Here is a 12342-nt window from a genome sequence, read left to right on the forward strand (position 1 = left end):
TGCTCTTGGGTGGCTTCTTCATCTGGCTCGTCCCTGGGCCCAGGGCACCTAGCGGTGAGCGGCGAGGTGCTGGGTTCTGGCTGTCACGCAGCGTGGGACTGTGGGGAAGCCACTTGTCCTCTGCAAGCCCCTGACAGAGGGACAGAAACACCACTTTGAGGGTGGCTATGAGTTTAGACCAAGGTCAGTCTTCAATGCACAGGTCAGACCTTGATCAAAGAGATGAGGAGAAGAAAGCCCCTGTCTTCACCCTGTGCTTCTTCTCTTGGCCCCCTGGGCTCCCTGCCCGCCCCATTCCACTTACCCTTACCCTTACCTCTTGCCACTGATCCAGGAGGAAGGGGCAGGTGTCCTCAGGGAGCAGGTGAGCTGTGCCCGTGGGCAGTGGTGGTGAGGGGCTCCGTCCGCTGTGAGGTGGAAGGCTGGCTATTTAAGGAGAGGAAGGGATGCCACAGCCCTGAAAGGCCACTTCATTCCTGAGGGGTCCCTTGTGTGGTGGGCTGCTTCTCTGGCTGCTCCTGCTACACTGGGGTGAAAATATTCCAGTGTGTCCCAAGCCCATGCCCCTGCCCCCAGCCTGGCCACAGAGGCAGAGTGTGTGACTGTCTCAGTGCCTTGAAGCAGGCGAGGGCTGGGTGGGGGCTCGGGCTGTAGCCGACAGACACAACGGGACGTTTCAGAAGGGGATGATTTCCTACTAATGGGGGGCAGGGAGGAGCCAGCTGCCATGGCAACAAGTCCACTCTCCCAGGCCTCTACTGGACGGATGGTAGGGGGATCTTGTGAACTTGGAGGATGGGAAGCTGAGGAGTCTTATTTGGCAGAGAGGGGACTCTTTCAGGACACTTGCTGTAGGGTCCTTGTGTCCTGCCCTGTATAATGAGGCCCCGTGTGAGTGTGCAGAATGAACCACGGCCTTTATCTGGAGCGTGGCACAGCTGCGGGACCCTCATAATGGGGCGCTGTCTGGCCTCTGGGACACAGCTCAGCCCCAGGAGGCGTGGCCCTCACCTGGGAGGACTCTTCCTTGGGCCGGGAGACCCCTGCAGCCTGCAAGGTGCTGGACCAACTCTCCTCCCTGGGGTGGTTCCGGGCTGGGGAGCTTTTGGGTGTTGCCAGTGGCTGCTCCCGAGACCAAGTGAACAAGGCTCATTTCTCCCCGTCTTTCCAATAATGCTAAGTCCAGCAACACTGGGAACCAATCACCACTCCTAGTTTAGAACGCCTTTAAGGTTTTCAGTGACAGCATTTGAATGAGACGAGCATTTAGGGAGTGCCTGTCACATGCACTGTCTTAAATGTATCTCTTCGTGTAACCCCATCCAGCTGGGGTTATCACCCCGTTTTACAGACAAGGAGAATGAGGCTCAGGGAGTGAAGAAACTCACTCAACTGCAAATACTAGGAAGTGTCAGAGCCACGATTTGAGGCCAAGTGTGTGTCACACAAGAACTTACTCTTCATATGTACTAGGCTTATTTTGTTTTGTGTTTCTGTTGCATTTTGAATCTAGAATTCTTAGGTTTCATCTTAATTCTACCAGGAAACAAATTCTGAGGGTCACCCTTCAATCTGGGGCTGTGATCGCTTCTGTAGAGAGAGCCAGAGTCTCCCAGGTCTCCCAGTCGTGGCCTGGTCACGTCGTCACAGGAGGCGACGCCCACCATCCCTCCCTCCCTTCCTCTCTCGCACAATCACTCATTTGCGCGTGCCCTCAACAGACAGACTGTGAGCAACTGCCCTGCGCTGGCCACGTAGGGTCTGGTGAAGGCACAGCTGAGGACCAGGGGCCAGCGCAGCTTGGCCAGCGGCCACTAGGCACCTCACTTGGCCTTGCTCTTCACACCAGCTGGGAAGACGAGCCACCCCAGGGCAAGAGGCGTGCACGCGGGGCAGGGCGGAGTCCAGACCCAGACAGGGGCGGCAGGTATTGAGGTCTGGGGCAGGGATGCTGAGTTGGCCACCTGGCCTCTGGGCTCTGCCCACCGTACCTGGTTGGGGGTTCTTGAGTCCGAGGTTGGATCTCTGAAGTAGCCTCCCCAACCAGCCTGTCACTGGGGCCAACACTGAGTGTCAAGTCTCTGTGGTGGCCAGTGAGGGGTAGAGAGGCCCCTCTGAGGGCTGGAACTGTGTCCCGCACGCTGGAGATCGGGGTGGCAGGTGGGGAATGGGGAGCGAGGGCTGTTGGATCAGGGCCTTTGTGCTTCTTTGCCTGGGACTCTGGGTCTAAATCCTTGCCACCTTTGAAGCCCAAGGAAACAGAAACCATGCAGATTTCTCTCTTAGTTGAGAACACAGCTGTCGCCCAACGCGGCGAGTAGTATCAGAAACAACTCTGAGGTCTTCACAAAAAGACTCTGTAAGGGCAGCCCTTGGGTTGGGGCCTCTGAGCTAGCCGTGCTCGTCTTTGGAGACAGAAAGTGCCTGTGTATGTCTGGGCCCCTCTTCATCTGGCGGACTCCAAGGGGAGGGGTGAGCCGGCCCCGCGGGCACTGGCTGCTGCTCCGTGTGTTCGAGAGACATTTGGAAAACAAAACTGATCTCTCAGCAGATGTCAGTTAAATGCCTGCTCTATTCCACATGGTGTCCTGGGCTCAGAATAAAAGGAAAGGAGAAACACCCCACCCAGAGATGGCCTTGTTTTGCTCTTATCTTCCCCCCTAAGCTTAGGAGTCTTTCAGAGGGCACCCTGTGGCTGGGCATTGTACTTGTCAGTCCCCACCCCGGGCTGAGTCCTTTGAGGCCCCAGGTGCTGGGTAAAGCCACAGGGTCCATGCTCTCCTCTCCTGGATGTGGCCGGGCTGCCTGTCCCTAGCCCCCCCGCCCCGTTGCCTTCCGCAGGCACCTCTGCCGGCCTTGCCACCACCGCGAGAAGGCCAAGGACCTGGGCAAGTACATCTGCCAGCGGTGCCACCTGGTCATTGACGAGCCGCCTCTCATGTTCAGGAGCGACGCCTACCACCCGGACCACTTCAGCTGCACCCACTGTGGGTAGGCGCACAGCTCGTCCCTGCGAAGGGGCAGGTGGAGAGCCAGGGCCATCCCGGAGCTGGATGCGGCAACCCCGTGCGGGGCTGCAGTGGGGCGGGAGAGGAGAGCAGGTGGGCTGGGAGGGGGTCTGGCGAGCAGGGTCCACGGCTGCAGGGCGAGGTGGAACGGGGGCTGGGAAGTGATTGCGGCAGAGGCTGCTCTCTCTGGGGCTCTGTGGAGGGGCCGCCCGAGACTCAGCTGGGGGGAGGCTCAGGTCCCTGGACTGCCCGTGATGGCCGAGAGGAAGCAGCAGAGAGGAAGGGATCAGAGGGTCGAGAGTGAGAGTGGGGGCTGGCCACCCTGGAGTCATCCTGGTGCTAGCGTGGAGAGGAGTTTAGAGAGGGGCTGCAGAGCCGTGCCCCCTGCCTCCCCCAGTCCCCTGTGGGCCTGTCCCTGTCACCCAGTCTGGTTTGAGGGAAGGGGTCCTAGAACAGACCTGCGTCTCAGAGGACAGATGCTGCAGAACACAGGCTGCCTTCTGCCGGGCCTGTGTGTAAGTCCCTGCTCCAGGGCCCATGTGGGGCACAGGAAGTCTTCCAAGGGCCCAGAGATCGTAGCGCACACCCGCCCCAGCGCTCCGCTGGGACAGAACGGGCCTCTCGGGGAGCTGGACAGGAGGGACGAATGGACCCTGCAGAAGGGCAGGGACAGGACTTGGCCCTGCTGTCTTCCAGGAAGGAGCTGACCGCCGAGGCTCGCGAGCTGAAGGGTGAGCTCTACTGCCTGCCCTGCCATGACAAGATGGGCGTCCCCATCTGCGGGGCCTGCCGCCGGCCCATTGAGGGCCGCGTGGTCAACGCGCTGGGCAAGCAATGGCACGTGGAGGTGAGCCGGGCTCAGGGGTGTGTGGCCTCAGGATGAGGGTGCCCCCGTTCAAGTCACGGTAACAGCGCTGCAGCCCGGCTTGTGTTGCTGGCTTTCAGCGAGCACTTCCTCTGGGGTGCTGGCCTTTTGTGCTTGGCCGAGGACTTCAGCCAGCCCTCGCGAACCAGGAGACCTGGGCCCCAGACATGGCTGGGCAGCCATGCCCGCCTTTCCTCCCCTTCTGGCATTCTCAGAGATTCTAAAGTTGGGAGAAAACCTGGGGACAGTCTGCCCACGGTGCCCTGTGGGTTGTGGCTGACAGCCTGGCTGTATGTATAACCCCATGCAGACACAGAGTGGTGAAGTTGAATCGACTGCAGACTCTCCTGTTCTTATAGACACACTCAGAAAGGAGGCTCTTGTGCCCCAGTGACCTGTCTAGCCCTAGGTCCAGAAGTTGTGCCTTGATTGGCCTGCTTGAGAGGGTCCCTGATGCAGGTCCTCGCCCTAGCTTGCGGGGTGGCTGCATCCTCACATGCCCACCTCTCGAGCAACGGAAAGGTGCTTCTCAGTGGCCCCGGGCTGACAGGCAGGGCTCCCACCCATGAAGTCCCACCATGCTGCAGCCCCTTGCTGGCCCTGACTCCTCAGGCTGAGGCTGCCGAGGAGGAACACCCAGCTGGGAGAGGACGGTGACAGGCCGTATCTCTGTGGGTGATTTAGATGAGAAGCAGGATCTGCTGACCTCAGAGCATCCACGGAGTGTCAGTCCCTCTGCCCTGTGTGAGCTCTAGAAGGCCCCAACCTGCCCAACCTCTGCTTTTTATCTTCTGTTGTCACCACTGCCCCTGGGGTCACTGGTTCGCCCTGTGTCCTTCCAGCACTTTGTCTGCGCCAAGTGTGAGAAGCCATTCCTGGGGCATCGGCACTACGAGAAGAAGGGCCTAGCCTATTGTGAGACCCACTACAACCAGGTGAGACCCAGGGCAGAGCTGCAGGGACATCGGCTGGACATGAGGCCACTGGCATCCCCCTCAGCCATCCCCCTATGGGTGCTAAGCCCAGGCCTGCACTCCTATCCCTGGCTCCTGGCTTGGGGTCTTGAGACCTGGGCAGATTTCTCAGCCTCAGCAGTCCCATCTGAAAAATATGCTCTTGTGCCCAGGCTTTGTGTGAGGTCTTTGGCATGTGGGGGTGACGGTGCCATCATCCTCCTCCCTCCCTCGCTCTTGGACAGAAGGCAGGGGAGGCTGACGGGACGGGGTCACTGCTCAGCCCACCCTTCCCAAGACACCAGCAGGGGCAAGAGGACCTTTCTGGGGAGCAATGCCTCAGCTGCTGTCCTGCCCAGGGATGATTCTAATGGGACAGGGCTGCCCTTGCCCAGGCCTGGGGCCATGCCATGGGGGAGGGGCCGTCTGGCCGGGCTCGCATCCTTGCTGACAGCCTGCTTGGTCCACAGCTTTTTGGGGACGTCTGCTACAACTGCAGTCACGTGATCGAGGGCGATGGTGAGGCCCCGCGTGCTGTGTCCCCGCCCCTCCCTCCCCTTCCCTGCCCGCCTGCGTTTCTGGGGCCTGCAGCTGCAGCCCCAGCCAGCCCCACTTTGCACCAGCTGGGCCCATGGCGAAGCCCTGGCTGGGCCTGCTAAGCCCTCGTCTGCCCCACAGTGGTGTCGGCCCTCAACAAGGCCTGGTGTGTGAGCTGCTTCTCCTGCTCCACCTGCAACAGCAAGCTCACCTTGAAGTAAGTTGGCCCCCCCCCCGTGGAGCATGGCGGGGAGTCGGGGGAGTGCGCTTCTGCAGGTCCCTCCTTCCGTCAGCCATCTCAGCACTTGGGCCGTGGTCAGGTCTGGGGGTGCAGTGGGGACAGCCCTAGCCCAGGGTGGTGGGGGCATGTCCAGGGACCCTAGGGCACAGAGAACGGAGAGGAGGAGGGACATTTGAGCCTCCAACCACCTGCAAGGACCCTGGGCTCTGGGGAGAGAAGGGCATCCTAGCCCAAGGAACAGCATCAGCAGAGGCAACAGAGTCAGGCAGCTGGCGCTTCCAGGAAGCCTCGAGGGGCATGGGCTGGCTGGAGCTGTGAGGGGAGAGAGGGGACCTGGGTTTCTGAGGGCAGTGGGGAGCCATGGAGGGTTCTGGGTGTCAGAACCCGAGAGAAGCCTCTGGGAGGGAAGGGAGGCATAGAGACCCCTCTCCTTACCCTGGGGCCTGGCCTGCTGGCCGGGAGCTGGCAGGGGCGGGGGGCTGTGGCCAGGGGCTGAGGGAAGCTCACTCCTCCGCCTCTGGGGTCACCCACTGGGCTAGAGCGGGTGGGGTGTGGCCACCGATTGCCTGGTGTCCTCCCAGGAACAAATTTGTGGAGTTCGATATGAAGCCCGTGTGTAAGAAATGCTACGAGAAGTTCCCGCTGGAGCTCAAGAAGCGGCTGAAGAAGCTGTCGGAGCTGACCTCCCGCAAGGCCCAGCCCAAGGCTGTGGACCTCAACTCCGCCTGAGAGCCTCACCCGCCCGCGTGGCAGCCGCTTTCTTCCCGTTCTGGACCTCCTCCCTGCCGACCGCTGCTGCCGCTCTCCTTCCCTCTCCCCTCCTACTCTGGTGCCTCGTCTCTGTCTTCCCTGTGGCTGCTCTTTTCCTTCTGTGCAGAGGCGGGGGTCCCAGGTAGGGGGGCCTGTGATGGGCCTGGGTCCAGCCAGCAGCCGTGTCCGCCTGTACCCAGGACCCGAGGGACGGGAGCAAACTGGGGCCTGGAGTTGCGGCAGCTCCCAGCCTGGCCTGTCCTGCCTGGTCCCTCCTTGCAGAAGGCCAGATGTCACATACTGTCCCGTGGGAGCCTCCACCCCAGCACGGCCCCACTGTGGGCACTTGGGGTACCGACGCCCAGGGTAACCCGGCTGAGCCCCAGGGCTAGGGCATCCGGCAGAGTCCCCTGGGGCGTCACCTCAATCCCTCACCACTCACTCAACCAAGTCGTGGCCCTGTGCCCCGACTGAGCAGTAAGCCTTGCCACGTCCACCCGTGAGCCACCTGGAGGGACAAGACCCCGCTTCCATGCCTGAGGAGGCCTTCCTGAAATCTTGTCTTGGCTGTCCTCCTTGAACAGAGGCTGCTGTGGTTCCCCTCCTTCACCCCGGGGACTTTGTTGGACCTTTGGTGTGGCCTCAGGGGGTAGTGGGGTCGGGGTGGCACATTCCCACCTCCAGGGCGAACACTTCCTCTGCAGTCAGCACAGACCTGGTCTGGTTTCACGCTTGCTCAACGAAGGCTTGTTCACATGACCACAGTGGCCTGAGTCTTTTGTGGGGGCAAGGGTGCGGGGGTGGGCAAGGGCTCTGTGGAGATACCGCTGCTGGGGCTGTTGAACACAGAGAGACAGACGCCAGACAGGCAGGCCTGGGTTCAGGCCCCAGCCCCTGGCCAGCGCAAGGCTGCCCTCAGGGCTTGAGACAAAGTGGCCGAGGGCCCTTAGGCCTGGGCAGCCGGGCCCATGTGGGCTGGCCCAGTTGGCGGGGTGGAGAGTGGGCTGGGCAAGGCCGACCAGTGAGGTGAGGGGAACCCAGGCCTCCAAGGTGCTGTGTCCAGCTCCGCTGACTGGGCACAGGCTGGCCCAGTACAAAGTTAGCGACCAGACAGCAGCACCTCTGCCCTGGCTTCTGGGAGCATCCATGGGCCCAGTGCCCATGGGGGAAGGAGAAAGGTGTGCAGAGGAGCCTTGGAAGGAGGGGTTTCCAGTGAGTACTCTCTCCCCAGCCTGAGAAAAATGAAGGAAGGGAAGAGAGGGAGAGGAAGGAAGGGAGGGAGGACGGAGAGTGAAGGAAGGAATGACGTCATTCCTGGGGGATGCGGGGATGCAGCTGCCATCCGGTCTCCCGGGGGACGTTGCCATGCTTCTTGCTTTCTCGGAAAGAGACCCCTTGTGGTCCAGGCCTCTCAACACCCTGTCCACCTGCCCCTCACTCCCCAGCCCCTCATGGGCACACTTCCACTGTTGCCTACGTTTCTGCTGAACGTTCTGGTAGGGTGGGTCCTCTCAGCCATTCACCATCAGTCTGCAGCCCCAGACTCCCGCCTCACTGTGGCCAGTGCCAACGAGAGGGTCAACTGGGGGCTGCAGCACGGAAGGCTGCCTGCAGAGGGCAGGCCCTGGGCATGCCGCCAGCCCCAAGTCAAGAAGGGGAACTGAGTGGTTTGGCCTGCACCCACCGCTGGGGGCTGGCCGGGGCGGGAGCCTGGGAGCCCTGCTGTGTGTTCATGCGCATGTGAGGTTAGCAGGTCATCCATCTTATAGCCCTGGACAGGGGATGTAGGGTTAGAGACTGCAGCTGCAGGGAGGGCAGGTGGGGGTTTGGACTCGGACCTGGTGGCATGCAGCTTTCTCTGCCTCAGCAACCAGCGCTCGGGGTGTGGGGGAGAAGGAAGGCAGGCTCCTGCTGCTGGGGCCGCCTGCCTATTTCTGCCTGCCCTTCTGGGCTCCCCCCAGCCTCTCTCCAAGTCTGCTGGCCCTGCCTGGGCCCGGTGGCCGGACCCTCACAGTGAGCCACTAGCCAGGTGGCAGCAAGGAGTGAGGGTGGGAGCCCAGTCCCAGCACCCCTGTCCTGAGTATCTGGGCTGAGAAGGGACCTGGGCTCACATAGCAGGTGGCTGCCCTGGCCCAGACTCCCCAGCACCACGTGAAAGTAGGTGCTGCCACTGCTCCAGCTGGCGATCTTGGTGAAGGATGGGTGGTGAGCAGGTCCTGGGGGCAGAGAGAGGGTGGGCAGGGAGTCTGAGGAAACCCAGCGAGCCAGGGTCCTTTTGATCCTGGGGCTGTGTGTGTGTCTGTGCTGGGGGACAGGAGGGAGGCAACCACAGCTTCACCTGCAAAGTGGCACCTGCCTTGCCAGAGGCCTGGTGGCTACCTTGGACTTGGAGTGGGTGAGCAGAGCCCTGTACTGGTCGATGGTAATGAGGATGATGTCTGGGTAGGAGGGCTCCAAGGTTTGCTGGGATAGAGGGCATGGTGATTACGGTCCGGACTGGGAGTCCAGGCGGCACCTTCTAGGAGCTCACCTGGGACACACACAGATACACGCCCACATACTACAACCTCACAGCCAGCCCCGCCTGAGATGTGTGCTGGGAAACTAGGGAGATGTGGGATGCCAGGCAAAGCTGAGTGGGCCTGCTGGGCTAGGAGGTCTGGGAATGGGGCCAGGCCTACCTTCACCTCCAAGAAGCAGACCCGAAGGTGGGCCACCGGCATATCCGCTTCAGGAAGGCCACCTTGGCCTCCTCCACCGTCTTGTCCTTGTGCTTGTCATAGGCTGCAAGGGTGCTCTGGGAGAGGGGAGGGCCAGCCAGTGCTAGGGTGGGACTGCCCTGCTCAGACCTGGCCCTCCACACAGGGTCTGGACCCCAGGCCCCTAAAGCCCTGCAAGGCAGTGACTGCCTACCTGAGGGCCAGTATGTACAGGAATGGAGAGGGAAGGGAGGGGTGTGAAGGAAGGAAGTCTTGCGGCACTGTGAATGGTGTGGGGAAGGTGTGGTGTGCACAGGCCCAGCCCCCCTCCATGCCAGCAGTGGGCTCCTCGGGCCAGGCAGCGTGTGGCGCCGGGAGGGGTCCCGGGGAGCGGCAGCCCGAGGCCCCTCCCAGCCCCGTCAGGGACCTTCTTCCACTCCTCTGCAGACATCAGGCGTGTGAGGCTCTCAGGCACCAGTTCCCTCAGGACCTTGGGGACATGAGCCAGCTGGGACCGGTCGCCGCCAAACTGGGCCTTGTAGATGAGGCCCGCCAGGTGGACGGCATCCTCCCGCGAGCACTTGTGGAACACACGCAGGTACTTGGGCAGCTCCTGGGTGGTGACAGGAGCCTCAGACTGCGGCCTGCGCAGCCAGCCCTCCTTCCTGCTCGGCCGGTGGGGACTTGGGAATTAGCCCCCTCCATCCAGGACAGACTGAGCAGGCCACAGGCAAAGGCCGTCAGGGTAGTTTTGGGGACAAGACCCCCGAGTCAGGGCTGGGCTCCCTGACGTCCTGTGCAGAGGTGGTGGCCCGCTCCATACCTCAGGGCACAGCCACTGGCCCGTGGCCATGGGACCCTCTGTCTCTCATAGTGCCCACAGTCATGCTACAGGTGCTGGTGAAGTCACTGTGCCCAAAGGCTGCTGCCCTCTGACCTGGCTCCAGAATCTTCAGGGGCTCAGCCCGGTCACCACAGGAGACCCCAGGGCCGGAGCCCAGACTGGGTGTGCACCGGTGCCCTTGCCTGCTGGCTCTTGCACGCACAGGGCAGGCGTGGGAGGGAAGGGAGTGGCCCAGCGCCCGGCAGGAGGGCAGCCTGCCCGTACCTGGTGGTAGTGGAGTTTGGTGTCAGCGTTCACATCCCTCCCTGGGGCCACATTGAGCCACAGCTTCTGCAGGAAGTACACCTGGTAGGGAAGCGTCACGGGGGCCCCTGGAAGAGGGGTGGTGATGTGCCTCAGGCTTGTCCCAGCGGGCACCGCCGGCACCCCCTGCCTCTGTGGCCTTAGCACTGACTCCCACCCCCACCCCCTGGTGGCTGCTCCCACGTGGCTCCTGCTGCCTCCAGGAAAGCCTCCAGTCTTCCTCCCCATCCCCACCTCTCCCTCAGCCTTCAAAACACCTGTCAGAGGCAACTTCTCCAGGAACAGGTCGAACCCCCTCAGTCCCCAGGCACCCTTTATCACCCTGCAGTGCAGTCATCTGTTCCTGGCCTGTCTTGACACCCTGCCACTGCCCTAGCTACGAAGTCCCCTTCACATGATCTAGTTATACCCACAAACTAGGGGACACACGGGGACGGATGATGGTGGGACCGTGCAGGAGGCGACCCAGCCAGGGAAGCTGACGGTCGCTCTTTCTTCTCCATGCAGCTACACTTTCCCTCCCAGCTCTACAGGAACCCCCTCCCCACCTTTCTGGGGCTTGTTCTTCACCCAGTCAGACGCCTGCCTCAAGGAGTCAAAGAAGAGTCTCCCTCCTTCTGGCTGAAGACCTGGGGGGGAAGGTACAGGGCGGTAGGCAGGTTGAGCGTCCAGGGTCCTGTCCTCCTGGGTTGCCCACAAGGTTTGGGTCCACGCTGCGGCAGCCTTCCTCAGGGTCAGTGCTGGTGTCCACTGCAACTCAGCACCCAGGTGGGTTACTGGGGTGGAGGTCGAGGGCTCTGGCTCGAAGACCCCACCTATCTCTGTCCTGGAAGCCCCAGCCGTGCTGTGAGAAGCCTGGTCCAGTACAGGAGCATTGCGCAGGCTGAGGTCCACCACCAAGGGCCCTGCCCATCGTCTGCTTAGCCCTGGCTGATGGCTGGCATACCTTGTCTGCGATCTTGATGAAGAGACCTCATCCCTCCCAGGAGGCCAGCTGCAGCCTGGTGGCAATGCTGTCACACACACACCACACCCGCCCACCTCCAGCCTCTGGGCAGAGAGAAGGCCAGTGAGGCTCTGAGCCTCGTCTGGGGCCAGAAAGCTCCGAGAGCAGCTGTCTTGGGATTACCCCTTGTCATCTGGTGTTTTTCCTTCTTCATGAAGTTTGGGCCGGGCGTGCTCTGTTCTGAGAAAGGCAGGCCTCCCTTCCAGAACTCTGACCTGATGTTTAATGTTGTACAGTCCCAGTATTCACTGCCCAGGGCCCAGGAGGCCCAGCCTTTTGACTTGCGTTGAGAGCCTGGCAGCTGGACCGTGGGAACTTCCTGTTACAGGGACTTAACTGGGCCCAAGGCCATAACGGCCAACCTGCCACTAGGGAGTGTGAAGCTGCATAATCCACCTTGGACCACTCAGCTTTGCTGCCTCTAGCCAAGGCCCTGTGTCACATCTGGATCCTGGTTGTCTCTTACCTCCTGCCTATCCCTTCTGCTCTCCCCCAGGGCTGTGGTGGGTTCTGTGCACAAGGCCCACCCAGGGGTGCCACCTGCGCCCCATGCCTGGGACTGTCAGCAGCCCCTAGGAGCCCCCGAGCCCTTGGGACTCAACCTGGCTGCCCACCATGCTGGCCTCCCTCCCGTGTCCTGGGCCTGGAACCTCCAGGTCCTACCTTGGGACTGTCTCTGCTTCCAAAGCCCCTGAGGGCTGGGCATGGCCTGGGTCCCAGGGGAGGGGCAGTGGAGAGTGGTGAAGGGGAGACGGCCCACGAGAAACCCCAAAAGCGCTCTCCTGGCGTGACCCAGGAGCACACCGGTCCAGTGGGGAGGTGCCTCTCGAGGCCTGAGAGTCGCCGCGGGGCCGGGTGGGGGACTCACCTCGCTGCTGTCGTTAGGGAGGTAGACCCTGTGGCAGACGCGGGAGATGCTCTGCTCCACGGCCTCCACCTCCACCTGGTGCGGGGGCTGCTTCCGGGGACCCGTCCTGAGCGGGACAGCCCACACTGCGGATGCCGCCCGGCCACCCAGCTGCAGTCCCCGCCTCCACATGCGCCCTGAACTACGGGGAGGAAAGACTAACCCCTGTGGCCGTGGTGGGGTGGCCCTAACCCTTCACTCTTCCCGGGGCTGCCCCTGCCTGGGGGGC

The 12342-nt window shown here is 62.1% G+C and overlaps 1 protein-coding gene and 1 pseudogene across 1 annotated transcript; one reads left to right on the forward strand and one right to left on the reverse strand.

Annotated features, from left to right (window-relative positions):
• The first annotated feature begins 2835 nt into the window (after positions 1 to 2835).
• Positions 2836 to 7113, forward strand: LIMS2 (LIM zinc finger domain containing 2). The gene is made up of 6 exons (XM_008067195.1): positions 2836 to 2991; positions 3705 to 3855; positions 4716 to 4808; positions 5297 to 5345; positions 5505 to 5580; positions 6186 to 7113. The coding sequence occupies exons 1-6, from the start codon at positions 2939 to 2941 to the stop codon at positions 6331 to 6333; spliced, it is 570 nt and encodes a 189-aa protein (XP_008065386.1). The 5' UTR covers positions 2836 to 2938; the 3' UTR covers positions 6334 to 7113.
• Positions 7114 to 7879: 766 nt separating this feature from the next.
• The window catches only part of LOC103269644, a 102534-nt pseudogene continuing 98071 nt past the window's right edge, over positions 7880 to 12342 (reverse strand).

Source organism: Carlito syrichta, unplaced genomic scaffold (assembly GCF_000164805.1).
Source record: "Carlito syrichta isolate Samal-C Ts95f unplaced genomic scaffold, Tarsius_syrichta-2.0.1 Scaffold309408, whole genome shotgun sequence".
Classification (NCBI taxonomy): domain Eukaryota; kingdom Metazoa; phylum Chordata; class Mammalia; order Primates; family Tarsiidae; genus Carlito; species Carlito syrichta.